This window comes from Carassius auratus, unplaced genomic scaffold, assembly GCF_003368295.1.
Source record: "Carassius auratus strain Wakin unplaced genomic scaffold, ASM336829v1 scaf_tig00009457, whole genome shotgun sequence".
NCBI classification, from domain to species: Eukaryota; Metazoa; Chordata; class Actinopteri; order Cypriniformes; family Cyprinidae; genus Carassius; species Carassius auratus.
The window spans coordinates 1-25,684 of NW_020524032.1; the positions used below are offsets into that span (position 1 = coordinate 1).

The 25,684-nt window shown below is 35.4% G+C and overlaps 3 protein-coding genes and 1 long non-coding RNA gene across 5 annotated transcripts; 2 read left to right on the forward strand and 2 right to left on the reverse strand.

The window, feature by feature from the left end:
* Positions 1 to 946: 946 nt before the first annotated feature.
* On the forward strand, positions 947 to 25,519 carry LOC113072553 (protein lifeguard 2-like). 2 transcript variants are annotated; one of them, XM_026245543.1, is made up of 12 exons: positions 947 to 1,408; positions 22,282 to 22,366; positions 22,621 to 22,721; positions 22,799 to 22,863; positions 22,948 to 23,001; positions 23,161 to 23,211; positions 23,321 to 23,360; positions 23,502 to 23,539; positions 23,770 to 23,857; positions 23,960 to 24,055; positions 24,171 to 24,224; positions 24,346 to 25,519. In XM_026245543.1, exons 1-12 carry the CDS (start codon positions 1,154 to 1,156, stop codon positions 24,496 to 24,498), a joined length of 1,080 nt encoding a protein of 359 aa, XP_026101328.1. In that variant the 5' UTR covers positions 947 to 1,153; the 3' UTR covers positions 24,499 to 25,519. The 2 variants fall into 2 exon arrangements, with proteins under 2 accessions (XP_026101328.1, XP_026101329.1); XM_026245544.1 differs by lacking the exon at positions 947 to 1,408 and adding an exon at positions 20,282 to 20,847.
* On the reverse strand, positions 2,223 to 2,633 carry LOC113072555 (uncharacterized). The gene is made up of 2 exons (XR_003280311.1): positions 2,430 to 2,633; positions 2,223 to 2,255 (listed from the first exon to the last, which is right to left on the reverse strand). It is a non-coding gene; the product is annotated as an uncharacterized LOC113072555 (long non-coding RNA).
* On the reverse strand, positions 9,858 to 14,818 carry LOC113072554 (peptidase inhibitor R3HDML). Its single transcript, XM_026245545.1, has 6 exons — positions 13,824 to 14,818; positions 12,420 to 12,705; positions 11,663 to 11,781; positions 11,415 to 11,517; positions 11,153 to 11,268; positions 9,858 to 11,003 (listed from the first exon to the last, which is right to left on the reverse strand). The coding sequence occupies exons 2-6, from the start codon at positions 12,492 to 12,494 to the stop codon at positions 10,865 to 10,867; spliced, it is 552 nt and encodes a 183-aa protein (XP_026101330.1). The 5' UTR covers positions 12,495 to 12,705; positions 13,824 to 14,818; the 3' UTR covers positions 9,858 to 10,864.
* On the forward strand, positions 16,416 to 18,865 carry LOC113072560 (fat storage-inducing transmembrane protein 2-like). Its single transcript, XM_026245549.1, has 4 exons — positions 16,416 to 16,505; positions 17,624 to 17,657; positions 17,752 to 17,821; positions 18,057 to 18,865. Exons 1-4 carry the CDS (start codon positions 16,416 to 16,418, stop codon positions 18,637 to 18,639), a joined length of 777 nt encoding a protein of 258 aa, XP_026101334.1. The 3' UTR covers positions 18,640 to 18,865.
* Positions 25,520 to 25,684: the final 165 nt, after the last annotated feature.

Here is a 25,684-nt window from a genome sequence, read left to right on the forward strand (position 1 = left end):
TAAAGTGTAATCTGTAAAGTTATGGCCCTTTCTCACATACAACTCAGCGATCAGAGCAGGCAGCAGTAGATAACTACATTAGATCATTGCCTCACATGACCAAAAGCCTCTTGTTGAACAGACCTATTTAAACAGATATGCATCTGTAAAATGTGATGATGTGGAATAAGAAGACAGTTAGTTTATCGATTTATTCATCAAGTGGTATTTGTATGCCACTCATGTACTTCTATTAACATGGCAGGCCATGGGTGTAAATTAATTATTTTGATTTGAAATCAGTATATTTAGAATTTTGAGTATAATATGTATGATTGATTTTAAGCTTTATAGTGTAGTAGAGTTTAATGTAAGTTAAATGACCGCATATTAATTGACAGACTGAACTGAATATGTCCTTTTGTAAAGTTACTTGAACGTTCCCTCTTGTGTAATTACATTTCATTTCTCATTTCATTATTAATTATATTTTTTATAGTATTAATCTTCATGTTGATTTAATAAAATCTGTTATGCACCAACTGATATGCAGGGAATTATCCAGCACTGTCCTTGTTGTTGTTTTTATTAAATAACATTCAACTCACCTGTAATACTTTTGCATACAGTATGTAATGTTTTTAAACACACTCCTACCACTCATTTCTCCTCCCCTTAAGCACCTGCTTCTATGCTATCAGTGATGGCACAGAGACAGAACCCTTAGACCAGACTAATACAACAAACTCAAAGCAACTCTCTCACTATCTGAAAATAACCTGCATCAAACGGTCTAAATTTTCCACCGTTATCTGATCAGCGTTTACACGCGCACTGCAGCGTGGTGCAATCGTACTTAGAGTCTCATCACAGAAGACAACAATGACACATGAGCACATTTCCTTCTCTGATCGTCTTCTCTGAGTGATATGAGGCAGCAATGTCATGTCCTATAATCAGTCACCCATACCGCCTGCCTGGGGCTAAAAGTCAGAGGGTTGATGTAACTCCTCTGCCTATTTTCCCCTTTGAAACTTCAAACTCCAGTTTGTGAACAAAGTCCTGTCTATCTCCACAATAAGGATCTCCGACCACTGACCAAACTCCATTTGTAACCACTGCCTATTTGTACTTTCTCTCCAATGACTCTTTTTCATTTCACCTGTCTGACCAAATGGGAATAACAAGTAGCACTCCAAAGGTGGATGTGAAATACACATGTTGTGGGAACCGGTGGCCTACATGGAGTAACACGCTCTTGGAGTACTCGGGGATATGTGCTTTACATGGGAATATGAGTGTTTTGCTTTCTTTTGATTTTGAATATTTAATAAGAATGGGAGAAGATAGCAGGAATATGCTTACTAAAGCACATTCAAGGCCAGCAGAAAAGCCTCTGTGGACTGACTGGAATAGATGGCACAGATATGTGAGTATGGTGACATAGTGAACACACAAGGGATTGTCAACAGATTGGTTGCAACCTGCAGACCACGCAGCTCATGCCCTTTGGGGGAAAAATATTTACTTTTGCTTAATAGAAATGACATTTTTTGCATATATTGGGCATTTATTTGTAGTTTAAAACTATTGTATTTTTAATATTGCCTCATATATGACTGCTGAAATGTATTTGTCCATGTTGAAGTGTGAAGGGGCTGGATAATGCCCCTCCCCTCTGTCTAAGTTTTGTGTGTGTGTGTGTGTGTGTGTGGTCTCATAAGGCTGTGGTGCTTTTAAAAGGCCAATCGAGTGTAAATCAATGGTCAGATGCTACATATTTCAAGCAGTTATGGCATTTTCATTCTGTTTTGTCTTTGATAGTTTATATTCAACTTTAACTCAAACATTTTAGTCAGCTGATGATAACAAAACTCATCCTGAGAATAAATCAGAAAGAATTTAAGTATTTGCCAATCAAACTCTTTCAGCACCAGGAAGCTGAGAAACATGTCATGTGATCTGTTGCTTTGACAAAAAATGTCAGGATTGTTATGTTTTTAATACATATCTCAGGTGCAAAAAAAAATCTGTGATATCTGCCAAGATGCAAGTTATGATGTTGTTAGTGGTTTTATGATGGATACTTAAGTTAAAACCTAAAGCCTTATGAGCAGTGAACAGATTTTCAGAACAACTAGGATTTCACTTTCTTGTCCCCTCATTTAAATTGCATTTTAAATGTCAATATTTTTGAGATTTCTATTAATATTTACTTCGTTATTAATAAAATCTTTTTTTAAATTGTAATTTCCAATTTCAATTTAAGTTTTAGACTTAATATATATATATATATATATATATATATATATATATATATATATATATATATATATATATATATATATATATATATATATTCCGTTTATTTCAAGTAATTAAATTTTATTTTATTTTTTTATGTTTTTATATTAGTTTCAGTTTTAGTTACCTATAATGACCCTGGATACTTTGTCTTTTTAGCAGTGTGTTCTATTTTAAAAGAGATACTATAGAACTCAAAGCAAAGCCATTTTCTTAAGGGGCACCAGAGACAAAACCATCCTCCTCCGTAACGATTAACAGAGACAGTTATCTATGAAGTTCCCATAGTCCTCACCCATCACGGTATTTGTAGTCTAGGTAATCATAAACCCCTAGGGCCTAATATTGCACAGCCCTCCATAAAGTGGTTTAAAACACAAAATCATTGGGTAATAATATGTTTGACAAAAAAGAGTCACATTTAGCCAACCTTTGCTGTTACTTTCTGCTTATCTCTGTCTATGTCATGCTTTTCATCAGAAACATGATAGAGTCACTGATAGGATTTTGTCCTGATGGTTTGCCTGCTTGTTTATCAAATGAACACAGCTTTATGGGATTACATACTATATGAAAAACTGCGCTACTGAAATGATCAAGCTTCTTTGTTACTTTAATCACGTTGCAAAAGCTCAAGTAGCTGCGTGCACATCACACAAGTAAACAATTGCATCAGTAAACATTTAGAGCAATGCTCTTTGTAAATCAATCACATCTTCTGATAAGACAGTTTCAATGATTAACTGTTTTCTGTCTGATGACCCAATCATATTTGCAGGCTGAGTGATGCTGCGTGCATGGACAGTTATCACTCACTTGTTATCATAAATCAATTACATTTCATCACAGTGTACAGATCACAAGAACATTTTACCCAAACAAGTTTAACTTTACCCCAGTTTATCAAAGCTAAAGAGTCATATGGCTAATTCATTTTTAATAATAAGTTAACGTTCTGGGCTTGGTGTACTTTTACTCATTTGTGCTGTTTGGAGTCATTTTCCTGCCGTTTTAATATATATTGATTGTAATGTTTTAGTGGTGTAATCATTATTTAACCACTTTAATGATACTATGGAAATTCAGTACAAGAAATCTATGGAAGCCTTTTTTTTCCATGTTGTATAATAATCTTTGATGATGCTATTATTTCTGTGTTGATATATCACATTTAGACAGTTGGATCATTTATTTTCATATTAGTATACTGTATATAAAAAAAGTTTTATGTTTTTACATACATTCAGAGTCAGATATTATGGACATATAGAGTAAGTTCCAAATGAATGAATATTTGAAAATCTTGGTTTGTATGTAAATAAAGAACAATTAAGAATTTAGCAAAATTTAAAACAAATGATGATGTAAAAATGATGTAAAAAATTGTGTTCACTAATCAAATAAAGAATTCTTTATATTCATATTTTCAGTTTTCATTTTAATTTGAATGTTTTAGTAATTTTGTTGTATTTTGTCAATTTTAATTAGTTTTTGTTTTTTAAATCTATAGCTATATATATAGAGAGAGAGAGAGAGAGAGAGAGAGAGAGAAAGAGAGAGAAAGAGAGAGAAAGATGTCCCAATATAGTTAGTGTGCACAGTTACCGTCAAGTATACTATTACTATTCTTCAGCTCCTCTTTGTGGACAAAGCTTGCAGTTACATCAGCAAGGTTCCCACAGCCTTGGGCCTTACTGTGCAGAACCACACAGGCTTCATCAATTGTCGATTGAAATCCCCCCAAAATATCAGGTCAGCAGTGATTTAAATAAGCAGTCTGTTTTAATATACAACCATAACAGCAATTGTGACATAAAGAACTAAACTGAAACCTTTTTTTTTTTTTTGTACTCTCTGACCATAAACCTCTAGATCTGAACGAGTCAAATATTCTGGACATCTGAACAACTTTTAACTTTAAATTGTTTTATAATGATCCAGTATGTCATCTTCATTGTTCTAATAGGTGTAATATCTGCCCAAATTATGCCTGTATTATTTGTAAACTCCTTTGCACTATATGTTTTATCTTGTTAAATAGAAGTCACGCATATTTTTGGTGAATGTGCACTCTAATTAGGATGTAAGCTAATTTTCATAATCTACCTCACAAACCTTCAGCCACAACTGTAATAAAAGAGGCAGTGAATCTGCGGTCCCTGTACCTGGTGTGCTGCTGAAGTGGCCCGTGCCATGTCCTTCATACATCCTGCACTGGTCTGTGGTCCTGAGAGCTGGCAGGGACCCCCGCTCCTCAACCTCCTCCACACAATGACCTATCCATTCAGTCCTCAGTGTCTCTGTGAGTGTGTGAGGGAGCCAGTGTTCTCACACACGCTGACCGGCAGCTTGACCTAATCCCTTAATGCCTGTCACAATGTGATTTGATTGGGGCTTGAGCGCATGGCCTAATAGTGTCAAGTGTAGAACTAATAATTCATATCTGGCACTTCTATTTCCCGAGGCCCCTGGATTCTCCCTCAAATGGATAGGAAACATTAGGCTGTCATTTTGATGAGTGTGACACCAGTGTTTAATCAGTGAAGATGCATCTGAATTGAATAGCTTTCTGGTGCTGAGGAGAGAATTGTACTCAGACATCATTCAAGAGACATCACTTAAAGTGTTAATTCAAAAATGAAAATTAAGCCATACACTATTCACCCTGAAGTCACCCTGAAAAGACTTTCTTCTTTCAGACGAATTCAGTTGTAGTTATTAAAAAAATTGTCTTTGATCTTTCAAGCCGTTTGATGCCACTCGGCAGGTGTTGCCCTCCATCGGTCCATGAGAAGTTTCATTTAAAGAGCATCTATTGAAAAGAAGTGTATCACACGGCTCCGGGGGTTAGCAAAGGCCTTCTGTAGCAAATCGATGTGTTTTTGTGAGAAAAATATCCATATTCAAAACATAATAATCATTTTAATTTAGCTTGCACTCACAGTTGTAAAACGGAAGCATTTCCGGGGGTATGACATTTGAGGTCAGCCGTGTGAAACACTTTTTTTCAGTGGATGCGCTTTATATTAAACGTATCATGGACCGATGGAGTGCAACACCCACTAATTGCAACGGCTCCTATAACAAGCTCGAGAAATTAAAGCGGCAGACGCACATGCCACATGCGCTTAGAATAAACAGATGATATTGTTCGCTGGAGTGGAAGCTAATATCGTTATCTTTATAGTTATCGTTCTTGGTGTGAACGGGGCTTTACAGTAACAGTATGAACTGTTGGAGAGTGCTAGTATCCAAATAGCTTTTTAGCAGACTTGTTTGGGTGCCAGTCTTGTAGATGCCATTCAAAGGTACAGGCTTGGTAAGGTTTTTAAAATGTTTTTGAAAGAAGTCACCTTTAAGGCTCAACATTTCTTTGTATTCCAGAATACATTTCAGACAGTAAAATTATAAAATATGATTTCAATTCAGTTCAATTTCAGTTCTTTATATTAATATTTGTTTTTTTTTTCTGTATTTATTCCAATCTTCAGTGTCGCATGATCCTTCAGGAATTATTCTGATATGCTGATTTACTGCTCCAGACAATTTTATACAGTCTCTGATATTCTGATTGTTATCAGTGTTGAAAACAGTATTCAGAATCTTGACCCCCATTCACTACCTTTATAAAGTTTGGGAGAGCCAGGACATTTTTTACTATAACTCTGATTGTATTCATCTGAAAGGAGAATGTCATATACACCAATAGGATGGCTTGAGGGTGTGAAAATGATGAGGTAATTAAACATTTTTTGGTGAACTGTTTCTTTAAATGTGGATTCAGATGCTTAATTCCAGCTTTGAAAGCCTCTAGAAACACTGCTGCGTGCTGATCAGAGATGAGTTCTGTTATCAAGAGAAAGAAATGATTCTGGAGTGACAAACATATCCAGACGTGGCAGAGAGTCTTTGTGGGTTTACTACTTTTAGCAACATTCCAAACACTTTGTGCCGTTGTGGCTTGTTGACTCTGGTGGCTGCTTGTTCTGGCCTTGAACAGTCTGAGCTGACAGCTGCACTGCTGCAGCCGCGGGACCTCCACCATAAAGTCACTCAACATTTCATGGCAAACAGAGTTCCTTGCTCAAAAGGTGTTCAGCAGCACTTCTTGTGTTTAATTTTAGATGGCAATCCTGCAAAATGTGTTGGTTTACTATTCGTGCAAGTTGTAAAAGGCAAACAAACACAAACAAAAACAAAAACAAACAAACTCATCTACATTTTTTTATGGCCTGGGGAAATTTTCAACAAATTTTCATTTTTTGGTGAATTTTTTATTTAATATATGAATACACTATTGTTAATTGCTTATACTACTTCATAATGCTTGCACTCTTACACATATATATCAGTTTTACTATTAAAAATTTATTTGTATATATGTAGAAATTAGCATTTTTTTCATGTTTAGTTCATGTTAAGTATTGTGTTAGTTTATGTTAAATGTAGACTAATATGTTTAAACCTCCTTCTACATGATGTTGCGTCAGCAGCATTTCACACTAGGATTTACAGCACTGCTTTGTGCATTCTTTGTGTTCACAAAAAAACACATTACAACAGCTCTGAAATTATCTGGACCACAAAGCTGCTTATTCGTAGTTGCCAGGAAAATGCAAAAATAATGTAAACATTTCCTTATTTGCTAGAGCTCTACTAAGACAAATGTGTGGCCATTAATAAAACCACTGCAACTACTGCAATTGTTGACATATACAGTATGATTGTAAGATACTAAGAGATGTTCACTTAAAGACATAGATCTTTAGATTACATAGAATGCAAAAATAATTTTTATAAGGTGTTTGAACACTGAAAGTTGTGTGAACACAGTGTGTGAAAACAACCAGCCATAAATGGTAAAAATCCATTCTCTTATTGTTTTATAATTCCAAACAATCATAAACAGTCTCACCACACAAGCAGTTCCAGACTATGATGACATAGTCGCCCATTTGTGACATTCTCTGCCCTATTAGCATATAGACAGCCCTGAGTGAGAAGCAGCAGTCCACCATTACTGTTCTCTTGCTGTCGTGCTGGAGATACAATACTGGACTACTGCCTCACAAACGAGGGTCAATTCAGAGCTGGAGTTGTGCAAAGATTGCTTTCTGAAATAAGGATTGATACCAACGCTTCGTGCGCAAACGTCCAGACTCCAGACGAAGTAAGCAACACGCATCATATTTTGTTTTCCAAAAGAGCCTCTTTGCTCTCTGCAAGGCTAATGTTGCTAAAGCTACCATTGTGTCTGCCTGTTTTCAATAATGCTGCCTTCACGTGCTACAAGAATGATCGTGAATAGGAATGTGGTAGTTAAAAATTGCGTTTGGGATATAGACTGTATAAAAACATGGACGTAGTGTCTGTGACGTCACCCATAGGTTTCCAAAGAGCATTTTTGAAGCCAAAAGTAGGCAGAGCCGGCCGTCGCCATCTTGGCAGCGCATCACCGAGCGTAATCGAAAATGGTCAGAAAGGCAGGAGATGGTTGCTGAAACCATGCCAACCTAGCTCAACGGTGGTGAGAAGAGCGGCAATCCACCTGTCACTCAAGTGGCCACGCCCTTAATTATGCAGAACTTTAAGGCTTTAAGGCTAGAGTTAGGGTTAGGGTTAGGGTTAATCCACATGGGGAGTCTATGGGATTGACTTCCTTTTGCAGCAAGTTTTTAGCGGCCAGTCGATGAATTACAGTTTAAGTCACTTTTGTATGGGCTTCACGAGAGAGAGTGGGAGCTTGCCGCTTGGTTTGGAAGCAATGTGTGAGATTAGTAACACAGGCACATTAGCTCCTGAAGCTCTGCACTCTTCGGAGAAGGGAGAAGGGTTGCCAGGTTATTGCAACAAAACCCTCCCGCAGAAGCAACCCGCTTTGTTCATCAAAACATTACATTATCAAGTGTGACAGTAAAGATATTTATAATATTCCAAGCTTTTAAATGGCAGTGTTTATTATTTAAATCTTCTACTCATTAGATTTAAATAACTATATCTAAATAACTTTTTATTCAAAAAAGACAAAGATAAACTGACATTGTTTTGCTATATAATGTGTATAATGATGTGTATGGTTTTGCTGTGTGCCTATTTTTTTTTAAGCTGCACTTTAAACTAAATCTTTAATTTGGTCTGAAGTTTAAAGCCTTTTATTTTTTCGAGGTCTTTTATAATGCTCACTTTGTTCCAGCATTCTGTCCAGAGTACTTTGAGTCATTCCATCCCAGCAAGAAAAGAGGAACTTCAGCCATTCTATCCACACTATTCATCTTCTCCTGCAAATAGGCCGTATTTACCAGTCAGTGTGGATATGCCACACCTCCCAAATTACAGTCGTGCACCACAAGCTCCCATGAATGGCGGTTATAGCTACCATTCTGGATGAAATGTCAAGAAACATGCCCATTTAACAACACCTTCCACCACAATCACCAACGCACCCATCATGTTTTTCTTGAAGGCAACCGAAAGAGACTGAGCACTTACCAAATGGTGGATCCATATGGGTGCTGACCTGAGCATTCACGTTGACCATGCTGTCTTTTCTGCTCCCCACTTGTGTTTTACTGTTTTTTTTTCTCTCTATTAAGAGTGAAAGATGATGAAGCATTAACCCATACAAGTTTTGCACAGTCCTCTGTGTTTTTGGTGAAGGTGTTGTTGGCGCAAGGTAAGGCCGGTACTCCTGTTATCTTATTGATTTTCCTAATCTGGGCAAATGTGGGTGGAGAGGTTAAACAGTAACCAGGCTTGTATAGAGGCCAATCCATATGACAGCTGTAGCTATGACAACAGGATGACAGAAACTCAAATAGACAAGTTTGTTATAATTTTTCTCAGTTTCTCAAAGTCTGCATCTTTTTAAACTCATGCCATATTCAGGATTGAATCATTAGGGTAGGAAGATTTCTGTTCAGTCAGGCATGAGGACACTGAAGGTTGTGAGAAATGAAAAGAAGTGGAGGGTTTACACAGACTCATTTAGCTATTCTGATTTGTTTGATTCCCATTACTTTGATAAGAAATAATCAGAATGTACTGTTTGACAACATGCTTCATATCAGCTTTCATTTCCGCTACTAATTATTTGTCTTTAAACAGACTGAAGGGGGTTGTAACTGTTTCATCTTTACCTTGGCGTAGAAGCTTAGATTCTTAACCATTAGACCAGTGCCATCCAATTTCAATCTTAAACAGCTTGAGTATAGACATACATATGGGGCCAGATACTATGTTCGTTTCACCAGCTTTTCCCATGAATATAGAGTGATTCTTTCTGACAGAAGTGTAGCATCACACAAGTCTACTGTTGCTTTCACTTTTAGATAGCTTTGTGGGAAAGTCAGTGTTCTGAAACTTTAGATTTTCCCTATGTTTGTCACAACTAAGCTCTAAGTTCTCCATTACGTATGTGTCCATTTGCCTTATAATATTTATATACAATAGACTACTGTCAGTTAAAAAAAAATAAAAAATAAAATAAACATTGAAATTTCAAATAACTGTTTTCCTTTTTAATATATTAAAACTTTTCAGTAGCCATTACGCTAGTCTTCATTGTCACATGATTCTTCATTTGTCCTTCAAATCATTCTAATATGCTGATTTGTAAAATTGTGAAATTAAAATATTATACTCAATGTACTTAATCTTTAAACCATTAAAAAAGTAGTATTTTTTCTTATTCAGTTGAATGATTTCAGTTACTGCCAAAGGATTCCCAGGCATATACATTAGATTAGAGCAGTGGTCCGCTCTTCATTTATGGCTTTAAAAACCTTTTAGCTGTGGTTTACAGCAGATGTGTCTCTTTTAGAAGGATTGAACACATTAATGAGGTGATAAAATATGGTTTCATATTGCTTCTCAATACTGATCCTTGACCAGCTGCTCACAAACACTTTTTTAAAATGAATTGCCTCTAATATATTTTTGAAAAATATTTATAATTTTTTTGCTTGGTGTATTTATTTATTTATAACTTTTTTGGCTATGTGCCTGCTGGAAAGGTGTTGGCAACAGTCTGTCTGTGATATAAGAGAAAATGTAAATAAAAGATCAGTTTTTATGAGGACAAATGTGTTTCCAGTTCAGTCATGTCTCCAGTGTGACAGACATTTCATAAAGATAGTAACTTAGATACCACAGAAAATACAACTTTTCCTAATCTAAAGAAAATGTATTACCTGTACAAAAAGAACAAAATAATAATGAAAGTGCTTTATCCTCAGTGTGAATTGTCACTGCGATACAACTTAGTACAAACAAATTATAGGTAAAACAGTGCAAACAGTCCTTTAGCGTTGAAAAACAACAAATTATAAACATTAAAAAGCTTAATAAAGTAATTTAAAAATTACAAAATTGACACCTATGGGTTGGTAACATTCTTTTCAATTTAACATTTACACTTTTGATTAATTGGACATTTTACAGCACTGAAATGGTGTTCAGTTTTTTTAAATGACCATGGAAAAATCTGCATTGTGAAATTTGTTTTAGTGGTTTCTATTATGTAAATGTATTTATTTATTTTATTTCTTGTTATTTATAATCATATTTTCTTTTACTTTCTTTTTTAGCCTCTGAAACTTGCATTTCTTCTGGATTTTGATCTGGAGTCACACTGGTTTTTATTGCATGATCCTCCGTAACTTGAGGGACATGCAGAGCATGGTTTTCCTGTCTTATATGGAGCCTCTCCAACCCAGTTCCCCCTAACAGAAGAAGAAATATGCACAAGTTTGATTATTTTCCCTTTCGTTAGCTTTTCAAATAAAATTGCTTCATAAAAAAACAACCATTATTTACTACATTTTTTTAAGAATAAAGTGATTGTATTGATACAGTAAGAAATAATTCTTACTTGATAGAATAGTTGCAAACCAGTAAGGTGGCCTGTTTCCACATACTTCCAAAAACATACATGTTTGAACATCTTCTGATAGCACACCCGATCTTATTGCTGGTTGCCCACACCATCTGAATCAAAATGTAATAAAAAATAATATATATATATATATATTTCTCAATGTGCTCAAAAAGTAATTATTAATTAATTATTAATCTAAAAAATTATAATAAAAAGTACTTTGTTATTATAAATGATCTATATACTGGAGACCCACCTGAGTGTAGTGAGTGCAGACAAAGCCACTGCATCTGCTGGGGTAGGAGAAATGGTGCCTTTCATCATACCAGGATCTTACCAGGTCAGTGATTGATCTGTATCTGCAAAATGAAATATTTAGAAAATCATAGTCAGAATATGTAGACTGTGTCGGTTTGATCCAGAACTGACATGGTTTTCAGATATTAATTCATGCTGATATCATGACTGCTCCCATATATAGTATGTTGTTGTAAGGGTCTGTACCTTCCAGAGATGATGGACAGGTTCTGTCCAATGTGTCGCAAATCATGAGACGGACCATGATCCCATATACACTGAGCGGCCCAGGACTCTGCAGATTTAGCCAGTCTCTCATCCCACACCTCACAAAGGAGAGTGAGGATAGGTGAACAAATTATAACAAAATAAAATAAAATAAATTGTTCACCCAAAAGACCCATGCAATGACAATGGCTAGGAAATGAAGATGTCAGGCAACAAATAGGAAGACTTGAAAATAGGAAGATTTTCTGTAATATATTCAGATATATTGTGGAGCAATATATCATGGATTTTGTGAGGAAAATCAATTTAAAATATCAATGGGGGTGGGGGGTAATGTGACACAAGTCAGTAAAATATATAACGCGGTTCTGGTGGTTTTTTTGGATATTTGAATAAAAAAAAACTACATATTGTGCTTTTAACTTAAGCCCTTGCGAACTGAATCGTGAGCAACGATTCTTTTGAATCAGATATTTCAACGGAATAGTTGATTCAATTCATAAAACTGATCTGAATGATTCGTTCACAAATCAGCCTCGGGTTCAACTGATTCGCTTGCCCTGAACAAGTTAACTTGAGGTGAAGATTTTTAAATATAGGCCTATTATATAAATGTGACATCACATAATGTAAAAGAAACATTTTTTATCACTATATTTGACATCTTTAAAACATTAGTAGCCTAATGCAACAAACAAACAAAATTAGTAGACTAAAGCTAATAAAAATGTCCTACCATATATTCCATGTTTGCTGCGGGTGGGAAGACCTGTGAACGCACGCGGTTGTGATAGTCCAAAATTACCGTCATATCTTCGCTAGAGATGAAGCGTTTGCGCCGCTCTCGAGGCGCGCTGCTGTGGCTGCTGTTCCTCAGTACGGCCACCAGGGAAACCTCGCTCAGATGAAGCACCTGCTGCTCGTCGTCTCTGCTGCTGTCATACACGGCAGTATCCACAGGGTGGCAGCAAAGAGCAGCTGAGCGCAGGCCAAACTCATGTTTCTGCCTTCTGTCTGGTTGGCTACAGGTGATTTATTTGTGGAAAGAGGATTCAGAGTCAACAATCTCTCACTGTACTAGCCAGTAAAATAAGCTCAGGAACGGTACAGTCCCTACTCAAGTGCAAGTACAGTTTAATCCTGAAATTCCTGTAGACCATTTTAATCCATAGTAACAGAATAATATCAGCATATTGATATAATAAGCAGATAACTTGCTGTGTTACCCACACTTTTATGGTTACCCAAAATGCATACTTTGTGGTATAAAATAAGGTAAAAAAAAAAAGTGATACAATTTATCATTTAAATTTTTTTGTGAAGTGTCTCTTTAAATATATATTTTTCTTTATCAAAATTTATAGAAATAGTCAAATCAGTCAGACATATATATATATATATATATATATATATATATATATATATATATATATATATATATATATATATATATATATATACATTTACACATAATTACAAGTCACAGCTATAGTTAAAATTCAATTTACTCTATCGATATATATATTTGTCCTCATTTGTAAGTCGCTTTGGATAAAAGCGTCTGCTAAATGACTAAATGTAAATGTAAAATATACACATTTATATATATATACAGTATATATATATATATATATATATATATATATATATATATATATATATATATATATATATGAAGATTTCAGATGCAAAAGCCTCTAAATTCCATCTGAAATTTTCTTCTAGAATGATCATTTTTATCAAGCTTGTATATTTAAGTTCAGTAATTTCACTTAAATACAATTAATAGGTAATTGTCTTTGTCATTTAAGTGAATTTACTGAACTTAAATATACAAGCTTGATAAAAATGATCATTCTAGAAGAAAATTTCAGATGGCATTTAGAGGCTTTTGCATCTGAACTCTTCATATATACTTAACAAAGTGATGTGGTTGACTGAGTAATTCATAGTGTTACATTGCAAAAACTCATGGTTTTAAACAAAATGATCAACTTTACACCCAAATGCCCTCACTATCTTTAGACACATGTAAACTTTGGAAAATGCATCAGTGCATCAATAACAATTTTCTATTATATCCATTTAAAACACAATGTGAACACATAATGGTTCTAGAAGAGTAAATTGTGGAATATACTTATAAATGTAGTCCTGCAGTCTGAAGAGAGCGGGGGTCTTCAGCTGGAGTGGTCTTCACAGCACATACCTTCAGCAGTGGTTCCAGCACTTTAGCACAGTCTGGAGAAGAGCAGCTGAAAAGATCTCCACTTAAACTCTGGCCTTTGCAAACAACGTCTCTGACATGTGTGGCAGCGAACTTTAACTGGGCCAACTCTCTAAACCCATTTGACATAAAAGATAAGCTCTTGTCTCTTTTTCTCCCCCCACAGCGATGTTCCTGAGGTTCAGGAAACAATTTAATGGAATGTTTTGTTTTTTCAGCACACACTCAGTATGGAAGCTCCAAGCAGTCAGGCTCTCTAATGGGATTTAAGATTGATGACGTTTCAACAGTTATAGCTCTTCCTTTCCATTGCCTTTGTGATTTTTCAAATGTTGTTTAACAGCTTTTTGGGCAACTTCCACCTCTGATTTCATCATTTATCTTCATCATACTTGTAGTAACTAAAATAGCATTTAGTGCATGCAAAGTAATATGAAAAAAAAATTGTCTATGCTTGTTTATAGTGGCTACATTGGGTTCTTGTTCCTTTAAATCTAAATCTGTTTCTGTACTATGCTTATACTGGACATTTTATAATCTTTTTGTGAGCATTAGTTGGAGCTGCACTTAGCCATTCTGGCAAAATATTTCAATAAACACAGGCAAGGATTTTATAAAAGGAAGGGAGTTCTGTGAATTAAAAGCCAGATTTTTAAATCATAGCCCAGTCAGCACATTGCCCCAGCTGTCTAGGATTCCAGGAAGGATACGCCATGTGTAATATCTCCAGTCTCTGGGCAGTGCCAATATACACTGCACAACTTTAACTGCAGGCTGCAGCAACTACTGGACAGGTCATCAAGAGCATCGAGTTACAGAGTCCGACTTATAAATGATTGGGGCAATAACTTGGAAAATAGCAGACTTGGCTTAAAATAGATGTCACCGCAAGATTAATAACAGGATTTTTTTTTAGCCAAAGACCAAGTAATGTCAAAAGTAAAAGAACAGAAATTATAAATGGCAATGCTTCAGAATTCTTTATTTTATTTTATTACAATTATAAGCAAAATACAGTGAAAATCTAATTCAGCATTATTTAGAAATATAATAAAGTAATAAAGCTTTTAAACTTTTCATTCAGTAGCACTTGTATAGAAAGGCTTGAAATCCTCAAAGGGAACTTCAAAGGTTAGCAGTCATCCACAAACTGTCATGGTCAGTGGGGTCAGAGTTCATCTCCAGGCCTGTTGGAAGACTTTCTGTTCAAGAAAGCCGAGACTTGTTCTCTAGACAAACGTATCATGTCACATCTTAACATACATAATGTTGCGACCTTTATGGCTTTGTCTTTGTAGACAAAATACATAAGCTTAGTCATACCACTGATGAGACATATGTAAACGTTCTTCCCCTGGTCAAATGTTTGACAGTTTTATGTGCTAATATGATGAATACAGAATGCTACAGTGAGTCCTTGTGGAGTGGAGTGTTTAAAAATAGCTACAGGCATGTCTCTGTCAATTCTATCACATACTTAATAGTGCTGTTCTCACACATCAAAGGAGGTGATGAATGTTGAGCAGAAAAATCAAATGATTCATTCAATGTATGTAAGCAGTCCTAAGAAAACGTTATAGGTGTAACCAGTCATAGCTTATGTTAAGCTTAATTCATGCAAATAATGGTTACCTTGACTACATCTCATTCATGCTTCCTGCACAATGCTGAAGGGCCCTTGTGCATTGTGGAATTGAACAAGAGAGAAAAGGTGACTTAAAAAGGTGCACAGCTGCGCCATTATCTCCTCCACAGCAATGGAAAGGGCAGTCGGGTCTTTCTGTGTATGAATCACGTCATTTAGCATAAATCCAGGACTTCTCATTCCCTGCTGCTGCTGCTGCTCCATTTCTCATGTCAGCAGTCCAAACTTTGTTTTGGCAGCCCCGAAAACAAATTTACTAAGTGATGTAAGCTGTTCAGGGTGATGGATGGTTTTGAAGAGAATATAGACAATGGGTCTGTTCTGACCATCGGTTAGTGGAATTAAAGGAATCACACCACACGTTTTCTAATTACACACTGATTAACCACTAACATATTTACAGCAGAGGAACTAACTACTCATACGCAGATACAAGCTTATATTGCCAGACATATTAAAGCGATGCATTTTCTCAGTATTCACTTGGAATCAAATCCAGGACCCTAGAGTTGCCGGCACCATTTGCTGCTGATTTTGCATTTAATTTAAAGAATTAATATATTGACAATTTAAAACCTGTGAACAAACAACACTGATAAAAGGAAAATATCACTAAATTAACATCAAATAATTTTGTCCACAAATCATTAAAGGCATAGGTCGCCCTAAAGACTTTACCGTATATTGAACAGTTACATCTGTCTCATATGTGGGGATCTGAAAAGTTCCATTTAATGAAGCACTTATGATATCAAGCTATAATATTTCATATTTACTGTCAGGAATGGTCTGAGGACGAGCAGGCGAAGCCATTACTCACTGCGTCCCCATTCTGTGAGACAGCGTAAAATGGGTCAAGCATGGGTGGAACATCTCTAGACAATCAGGCCACAAACTATCCGACTTCCTCTAATTTGACATCATCTTGTGCAGACGTGTACCAAAGTGTGGTATCTAAAGAGAATGCTGACCACTTCTGCCCATTCAGCTCACAGATCCCTAGTTCATCAAAATCATATTACATTTATTCTCTTGTTGATTCTTGTCTGCATCCGGGAGTGTCCAAACTTGATACAATGTTTAAAATAAATGCACCTGTACTGTTTCCTGTCCTAACTGCTTAAGAAATTTCCAAATGATTTTTAAATCCATGGAAAGTATTTAAACATTAAGCAGAGTATGTGGATGCAGAATGGAGAGGCAACATAGCCAAATGACACACACTCTCAATAGAATAAATACACTCTTGCGAATATAGAGTGCAACAAGAGCAAGCCTATGGAACTTTCTAAGTTTTTTTTTTTTTAATTAATACTAATCATATTGTTTCTTAAAAAAATCAACACGATTTTTTAATTAAGAATTGCACACTGAACATTGAACATCTGTTATCTCAAGTGTATAGGCTATCTGTAGGATTTTGTGCTTTGAAAACAGTGGTTTTCAGCAAATGTGTTCTAAAATCGATCAAATTGGAATGAGATTCTGGTTCTTAGGTTAATTTTAAAAAAAAAAAGTTACTATCGTTTCGTGACTATATTATAGTGCCACCTATTGGACAGTGAAAGCGACCTGTTTTAAAGCAAAACTGTTCTTTAGGGGAATCTCTATTACTTACCAATTCTACATTATACTATGTTTTTTCATGTAATATATTTGTATGTTTTTTTTTAAATAACTACATTTGTAAGAACTTTTAAATTCTTATTTAACCAACCAGCATCTTTTTTGCCGCCTTTTTTCTTGTTCTGATGTTATAATCTCTCACATAACAATTAAAGATTTTACTTTAGTGATAATGTTTGATGAGCCGACTGAGCATCAACTCTCCCGATTCCAGGTTGCGAAATTACGACTCCTACTGGAGCGAAGGTTTTGCTTATGCATATTCAGACGGTGCCAACGTGATATAGTAACCTTCCTATGGCGAACGTCCTATTCTTGAATATTAATTAGCTAATGGCGACGTTGGATAGTAGTTCTCCAGTGGCGAAGGCTTGCTCATGAATATTAATCGACAACCCGTCACCGTAGATTCGTAGCGGCATGACGGTTTCTGTTTCTGCAGTCAAACACAACACACACAGAACGACATGGCAGCAGTAGGCAGCTTAGTAAACAGTTTGACTTGTCTTTGGAGTCAACCATGTACCCGTGCTTATTTACCGCATTTGTTATTTTGTATTTCGTTTATAGGATCGGTTTTGAAAACGACGGGCCTTGTTCCGGAGAGCTACTTCAGTAACAGCAGAAATATTTTAAATCTGTAAGTACATTCAAGTCTATAGTAGCAACCTTACCTTGATAAAACTCATTAAAACACTGTAAAACGAAATTAATTTAGTGGAAATTTGTTCGTGTTTAGAAAACAATTATTATATGCAATATAAAATTAATAGACTTTAAGCAGCAGTTTTAAAAAGCAACTGTCAACTTACTATGACGTTGATTTTTGGCTCCAAAGTCATTTAATCATTTTCTTTAAATTTTTCTACTTTCAGATATTTTGTGAAAGTTTCATGGGCATGGACCATAGCATTACTTCTGCCTTTCATCCGTTACTCCAACATTTACAACAGAACCCACACATTTGTGTTGAGGCGGCTGACTTCATTACTGGTGGCCACATTCATTTGGTACACCTGCACTGAGACTTTTTCCTACATTGAAGACATTACCGGTTCATGCTATGAATCAGACACCATGCAAGTCATCCACAGTGACATTATTGCCACAAAGGCGGCGTGCAAGGAGGCCGGATTCATCTGGGATGGTTTTGACATATCAGGACACTCCTTCATCTTGGCTTACTCTAGCCTTGTGATCGTTGAGGAAATGGTGCCCATGTTAAACATACCGCAAAGTGACAGAAACATTCCTCTTGATTGCCTTTATATAGCACTCAATGCTATTGTGGCCATCTGGATATGGATGTTCGGATGCACTTCTGTGTATTTCCATGATATTATTGACAAGACTATAGGGACGTTGTGTGGGATATTGGGATGGTACGTGACTTATGGTGTTTGGTACCCGATGTCCTTTTCTCCATGTCTCCCTCCACAGCAGAAACAACATGCTTAGTGTGGGAACGAAATGCTACGAGTTCACTACAAGAAGCTTGACATATCTGTACTGTTTATGTTTAGTGAGATCCATGAGAGGTTAGCCTTCCAGGTGAGGCATTAGGCAGCTGGTGATCCTAAAATGTCGATCTGTAATCTGAGAGGTCACATCTGAACCCTATTGTTGCATTCAAATGTTTTGTGGCTTCACACAGAGCTGAAATATTAAAACTTGACAAAAAATGTATTTTTTTGGCAGTCTGCTGCTTCCGGTAATCAACCTGTAACCATCAGCTGAGCTGCCTTTTAACAGCTAATATATAAAGTTTTAAACTATTATATAAATAATATTTGGAATATTTATAATTGGGCTATTTATTTATTCTTTACAAAAAATCGATAAATTGGATGTCAGAGAATTATAGTGCAATGTATTTGTGTAAGTTTTATATTTGCAGTGTGTTTTTAATGGGGCTGTTTTATGTGTTCTTTCTAAAGGCCAACCATTCATATGTGCCATTGTTAGATTAGTTGTTTGCAGTTGTTGTCAATCCTCATGCCACTGTCTGATCAGTTTATCACAGGAAATGGACACCACCTGTGCTTAGAAACTTAGAAAATAATCTAAAACGTACTGTTTGTAATATTATAAAACTATCTGTGGATTGGATTGATGTTTGAATGAACATTTGGCTGGTTATAAGTATTTCTAACAGGTGCGAGGAGCAATGCAAATTAGATGTAAATTAATTCTAAAATACAAATGATGGGGCATGCAGGTTATTGAGGGCACATCCATTAGTCATTTCATGTGTGTCAGTTAAACATGATTTTAAACAATTATCACTGCAATTATGCTTGTTGTCATACATCAGTATTCCAAAGAAAGCAAGCCGCAACAAGTTATTATGTTGAGTTATTGTACTGTATCCGTTTTATCTGTGATGACAGAGTTCTTGTTAGTATAACACATCACTGAGGTGTGTATTTATTTATTTCATTATGGTGTTTAATAGAATAAATAGCTTTGAATTGAAGACGTCTAGTAGATGTTTTGATTTAGTTGTCTCAATGTTAGACTCTGTAAACTAAATTAAAATTAATAGTTCCCCCAAAAATGAAAATGTACTCACTCGCAGGTCATCCAATGTAGATGAGTTTGTTTCTTGATTTCTCAACAAATTTGAAGAAATTTAGCATTACATCACTTGCTCACCAACTGAATCTCTGCGGTGAATGGGTGCCGTCAGAATGAGAGTCCAAACAGCTGATAAAAGTATCACAATAGTCCATAAGTAATCCACACAAGTGTGTGTTTGTTATAGTCCACTGCTTGGTATAAACAAAACCATGCATTAGACAATTTCAGCTTCACCATTGCTTCCAAACCGAGTCCTCTATACATAATACTGCTTTGTCAGTAAAAATGTCATCTCGTCTGAATAAGGACAGAAATATTCACAGATCAAGCACGTTTACATGAGAACAGTCCAAATCATTTGTAAAACATTTATTCATATATGGATTTTAATGTAAGAGGATAACAGGCGATGGAGGAGGCAATATTATGGATTATGGGTTTGTATTTTAGCCATAAGTGATACCTTAATGATGGATTTGTTTTCACTTCATACAATGTTAATTGACGGACTGGAGTCATGTGAATTATTGTGATGTTTTTATCAGATGTGTGACTCTCATTCTGACCCATTCACTGCAGAGGATTCATTGGTGAGCTATACTTCTCCAAAATCTGTTCAGATGAAGAAACTATTTTCAGCTAACTTTAATTTTTAGGTCACCTATTCTTTTATATATATCATCATATACACTCTACTGTCTTTCATTGCTCTTTCGATTCTCCCTGTTTTGGTGCTGTGGAAAAATTCTGGATCTCTCTGGACAAATGTTGCAGAAGTGATACGCAGTAAAATGTGTGTCATGGGGAAATGCTGCTCCCCTTTTGTGCCAGCTTGATTGGTACAGTCCAAGCCTCGGTCAATGGTGTTTAAAAACCTCGATGTTGCTAGAATGTGCCTTTTAGAGTGAGGGAGGGGGTTTGTGCTCACAGAGCTGTGGTTCATTACAGCAGTACAGCATCATCACCATCTGTGTGCAGCATCCAAGCCAGGTGCGAAGAGTACAGACTAAAGCTCTGAGATAGACACAACGACTTTTTTAAGTAAGCTAAATTAGATTCAAAGCTGAGACCATGACTCAGGGAAAGGTAAGCATTTTTATTCTTTACTGTTATGAGATTTTATCATTTGTCTTTAATTGCTGGTTATTAATCAATGCAATGAGGTTATTTTGTCTGTGAATTCAGTGGACTGAATGGCTGTAATTTCTTTTATGTGCTAGTCTGTTTGACTCAGCACTGTTCTGGTTTCATCTGTCCCCCGTGATGATTAATAATGATCCCGTGACCCTAAAATAAGCTTTGTCATGTCTTGGATTTGAGCCTTATGTTTTTGGACTGAATCTAATATGGAAAAAATTCTGTAGATTTACATTATATTCTGCACTATTTATAGATAATCGGATATGTAGAAATTACTACAAAATTATACCATATCCTTAGTAGCAAATAAATTCAGCACAATATATACAAATTGAACATTTTATCTTATTTAAACATTCTTAGAAGTTCATTCATTGGCTTTTAAGACAAACATATTATATGACATAATTTAACATAACAATGTGCAAAGCACCATTAAAAAGTGGTTATAGTGTGGAAGACTTTTTTGCCCATCCCGGAAGCTCTACACTGTTTACAAGCAGAGGAAAAGGGACACGGTATGCAAGACTCATTCTATTTAAGTCTTGTTTTTTTTTTATGGTGCTTTTTAAAATAAAATAAAAAGCATTACGATGCTCTCATTAACACTTGTAGGATAGACTGAAGAAAATATTTTGAGATTAAAAAATACCTTTTTATTTTATTTTTTATTGCACAAAAAGGACTTATGTTGCTTCTTAAAACTGATGTTAAGCCACTGGATTCACATACTTTAATGATGTCTTTATACCTTTCTGAACCTTGAAAGTGGTAGTTGCATAGACTGTCAATAGGGGGACAGAAATCACTCAGATTTCATTCAAATGATCTTCATTAGTGTTCCAAAACGGAACGAATGTCTTGCAGGTTTGGAACGAGAGTTCTGATTTAATTTTTTGGTTGATCTAACCCTTTAAGGTACAGTAAGTTACTAACCTCTAATTCATGCTAAATAATCTTAGTGTTAAACTTCAATTGGCATGTTAACAATGTTTGTTCAGAGCTTCTAGAATTAAATAGATCTGTGAATTCAGAAGGAAAACGTCTTTTAAGGTGGCTTATAATATAATTTATCAGCAGCAAACTCTCCTACAGAGAACCAGTCATTGAAAATTAATGGTCAGATCTGTTACCCGCTCTCTCTCTCTCTCTCCATTCTCAGTTACGTATAATACACATTGTTGGATGGCATTATGTACAACAATTCACTGATCCATGCACAGTGTAGAAGTATATAATAAAAAATATTGTTCTGACATGTAATAAATTACATTAAATAACTGGTTCTGTAACAATACAGGTTCCTTTTAAGAATCATTCTATAATGAATGAGTGCTGCACATATATACAGAATAACAAATAAAGTTAATATGTTTACAGGTTTCAGTAGCAAGCAAGTCAAACAATGACTCAGATCCTCAACCGATGGCTCCAGTTCCTCCAAGTTATGAGGAAGCAACTGCTGGTATATACTTATTTTCCTTGGTGCATTTACTTTTTAAACTAATCTGTACTTTAAATGTATTGTTAATTTACATAGTCCACCTAAAAATACTAATTCTGTAAATCAGGGGGAGTAAATGATTTTTCATTGTTGGTGGACTGTCCCTTAAACTCAATGAATGCAAATGTATTTTGGTCACTATTCACTAATAAAGAACACTGAAAATGGAACACTTGAGAAACAACATGTTTCATATTTCCTTCTGGTATTGAAAGGTGGAAGCCCTTGTTATAGTGGAGCTTATACTGGAGATGGTGAGATGCTCACAGAATTCAGCTGGGATGACCAAAACATCAGGAGGATATTCATCCGCAAGGTACTGTTGCCTTCTGTTGCGCTTCTAAACTGCTGTAGAAAATATAGAGTGAATTAATGTAATATTATTCATTGTAGGTGTACAGCATCCTTATGATCCAGCTATCTGTCACAATTGCCTTTGTGGCTCTTTTTGTTTTCTGGTGAGTGTGTTGAGCTGAACAAACTTTCATAATGCATTTTTCCTTTTTTAAAGCTTGTTTAACAATGTTTTGTTTAACTTGTAGTGAACCCGTGAAATATTACATACAGACCAACCCTGGCTGGTATTGGGCATCATAGTGAGTACATTTCATGACTTTGGGTTGACACTGTAAATGCAAATCTTAAAATTCAGACAGCATATAATACATTAATTCAGTAGTAGTGCATGGTTTTTTCCTTTATGCGTTGCTATGCCGTAAATGTATAATGGCTAATTTATCTTTTTCTCCTAACAGTGGGGTGTTTTTTGTCACATATCTGACTCTATCCTGCTGCCGTGGACCCCGGTGAGTGCATTTGCAGAGACACAGATGTACCGTATATAATTTCTTTTAGCAATTAGCTTTAACTAAATTGACACATTGTATAATATGCATTCATCTTTTATTCTTACAGGAGGCAGTTCCCATGGAATCTGATTCTGCTCATTATCTTTGTGAGTATTAAAGCAACCTAAATTACAAGTCTTTGGTCATTAAACTAACTATTATTTGACAAATACTAATATTGATCAAGAACAAGCCTAAAAGAAAGTCTTCCTCTATTTAAACATGAAATCTCTTTTCTTCTTTTCCAGACTCTGTCTCTTTCTTACATGACAGGAATGTTGTCCAGGTACAGTCTCATATATGTGTATCAGTCTTTTTTTTTTAAATACATGTTAAATATGTTCTGTATAATTCATGATTTGATATTCATATTTTCACTTGGTCATACTTGCACAGTATATTGTTTAATGTCACAAAACGATTTAAAGTTAAATAATTTTGTATGTAGCAAGATGTCAGGCTTTTTATAGACCCATTTCTTATTTAAATATTCCACCTCTGGTTTCATCTCTCTAGCTACTACAATACTAAATCTGTCATCATCTGCCTGGGTATTACTGCCTTGGTGTGTCTTGCTATTACTATTTTTAGCTTCCAAACCAAGGTTAGTATTATTATAAGCAACACATATTTTCATTTGTCTTGAATGCAATAATTTTCAACTCTGGAGTGTGTTTATTCAGATCATATACTTGTGATTTTTCAGATTGATATTACTTCATACCAAGGTGTGCTGCTAGTCTTCTGCACAGTATTGTTTATCTGTGGACTTGTCCTGGCATTCACTCTGCCCTTTGGATATGTAAGTACCAATGTCAGCAGTTGACTGGTAGATTTATCATTTCTTGGCAGGGGATTTTAAGATTCACAGAAATTAGAATGTTCTTTCATCAATTATTTCTCTCTTCTCTTTACAGGTTCCATGGTTGCACGCTGTGTACGCTGTACTGGGAGCAATACTGTTTTGCATGGTAAATAATTATAAGTATTTTTAGATCAGATATTAATTTGGATTAATCATGTAAAGCCTAACATATGAAATAATATTCATTGTGTGTTTGTAATTATTAGCATCTCTCTTTTGTCTTATAGTTCCTGGCATTTGACACACAGATGCTGATGGGGAAGAAGCAATATACCATTAGTCCTGAGGAATACATCTTTGCCACTCTAAGCTTATACCTGGACATTGTTTATATCTTCTCTTTCATTCTCCAGTTGTTTGGAACCCCAAACCGGGAGTGAATATGCTGTTAACCTGAAGCTCTAACGGCTCTCCTGAGTGTTTTTTGTTTCTCTGATCTGAGCGATCCTGTCTTTCCAGCATGATTTGGATCTTCAGGGCACATTGTTGTGTTTGAGCCCCTCACCTCAGGTTTTATGATGTGCCATGCATTTATCCTGTAGCATTTAGGAGGTCTTGCATATTCATTGCATATGTACACTGGTAAAACTTTAACAACATTCAGCCAGTTTTACAAATGGTGTTACAGAAAACAAAACAGAACATATTAAATGCACTGGTGCTGTGAAACCTATATGATGTCATTAGCAGTGAAAGTGCATGAACTAGAGCAAAAACAGCATCAAACTGAGGTGAACCTGTTTAGTAGGATTTATCCATCAGTGTCCACCACATTCATCTTTGTGTCTGACCCTGCAAAAGATTCATATGTGATATCACAGCATGAGGACATTTTAACAAATCATTCTGAAAAAATAGATATTGTGGTTTTAGGTTTGCACATAAAGTATGAATCAATGCAACATTTACCTTTCTGAGTTCATTTGTACAAATTCGATTGAAATAATCAGTGTTTCAATTTGAATTTACCATAATATTTCATATTCTAGGAATGTTCTATTTGGTGATTTTCACTGCCATTGTAAAGTCATTGACTTGATTGAGATATGCTTTTTGAGCATTAATTATATTGCGAAGACCTTTATGGGTTATTAAATATTTTACAAAAAAATTCATTCCATAGAGTTTTAATGTATTATCATTAGCACAGATCTATTTTTGAAGACAGTCAGTTGTGAATGATTTTGGATGTGTACATAGCTTTACAGTGTTCACTAAAAGAGTGCAGCTGGATTTAAACAGTATGCAGTGCTACATATTAGGTATTTTCCCCTGTTTGTAGCCTTTACAGTAGAGATTGTGTAATATAATTTATTAAAATGTATTGAATATGAAATTATTAAATGTCAATGTATGTTCCAGTTGCAAATTAAAAGGATGCATTTCCTCAGTCAGAGTTAATAATTGTCACTGTTCTTGACTTTCTCTGAAAACACAAATATAATTACCTATATCTTTGTGTGCAGGAATGTTATCATAGTAATGTTATAGATTATCAACACAATTATCTATATTTTTAATAAAACAAGCTTACACCTCGGGAGGGGTCTTAAAATTTAATTCTAC

What these genes read in the sequence shown, in the direction of transcription:
- LOC113072560 (XM_026245549.1), top strand. Translation starts at nt 16,416, where the DNA reads ATGGGTGGAACATCTCTAGACAATCAGGCCACAAACTATCCGACTTCC. An exon ending in CACAGAACGACATGGCAGCA is followed by an intron (nt 17,658 to 17,751) that starts GTAGGCAGCTTA and finishes TTTCGTTTATAG; the next exon opens with GATCGGTTTTGAAAACGACG. An exon ending in AGCAGAAATATTTTAAATCT is followed by an intron (nt 17,822 to 18,056) that starts GTAAGTACATTC and finishes TTCTACTTTCAG; the next exon opens with ATATTTTGTGAAAGTTTCAT.
- LOC113072554 (XM_026245545.1), bottom strand. Translation starts at nt 12,494, where the DNA reads ATGACGGTAATTTTGGACTATCACAACCGCGTGCGTTCACAGGTCTTC. An exon ending in CTGTCCATCATCTCTGGAAG is followed by an intron (nt 11,518 to 11,662) that starts GTACAGACCCTT and finishes TTCATTTTGCAG; the next exon opens with ATACAGATCAATCACTGACC. An exon ending in TCTGCACTCACTACACTCAG is followed by an intron (nt 11,269 to 11,414) that starts GTGGGTCTCCAG and finishes ATTTTGATTCAG; the next exon opens with ATGGTGTGGGCAACCAGCAA.
- LOC113072553 (XM_026245543.1), top strand. Translation starts at nt 1,154, where the DNA reads ATGGGAATAACAAGTAGCACTCCAAAGGTGGATGTGAAATACACATGT. An exon ending in TCCTGCTGCCGTGGACCCCG is followed by an intron (nt 23,212 to 23,320) that starts GTGAGTGCATTT and finishes TTATTCTTACAG; the next exon opens with GAGGCAGTTCCCATGGAATC. An exon ending in TGATTCTGCTCATTATCTTT is followed by an intron (nt 23,361 to 23,501) that starts GTGAGTATTAAA and finishes CTTCTTTTCCAG; the next exon opens with ACTCTGTCTCTTTCTTACAT.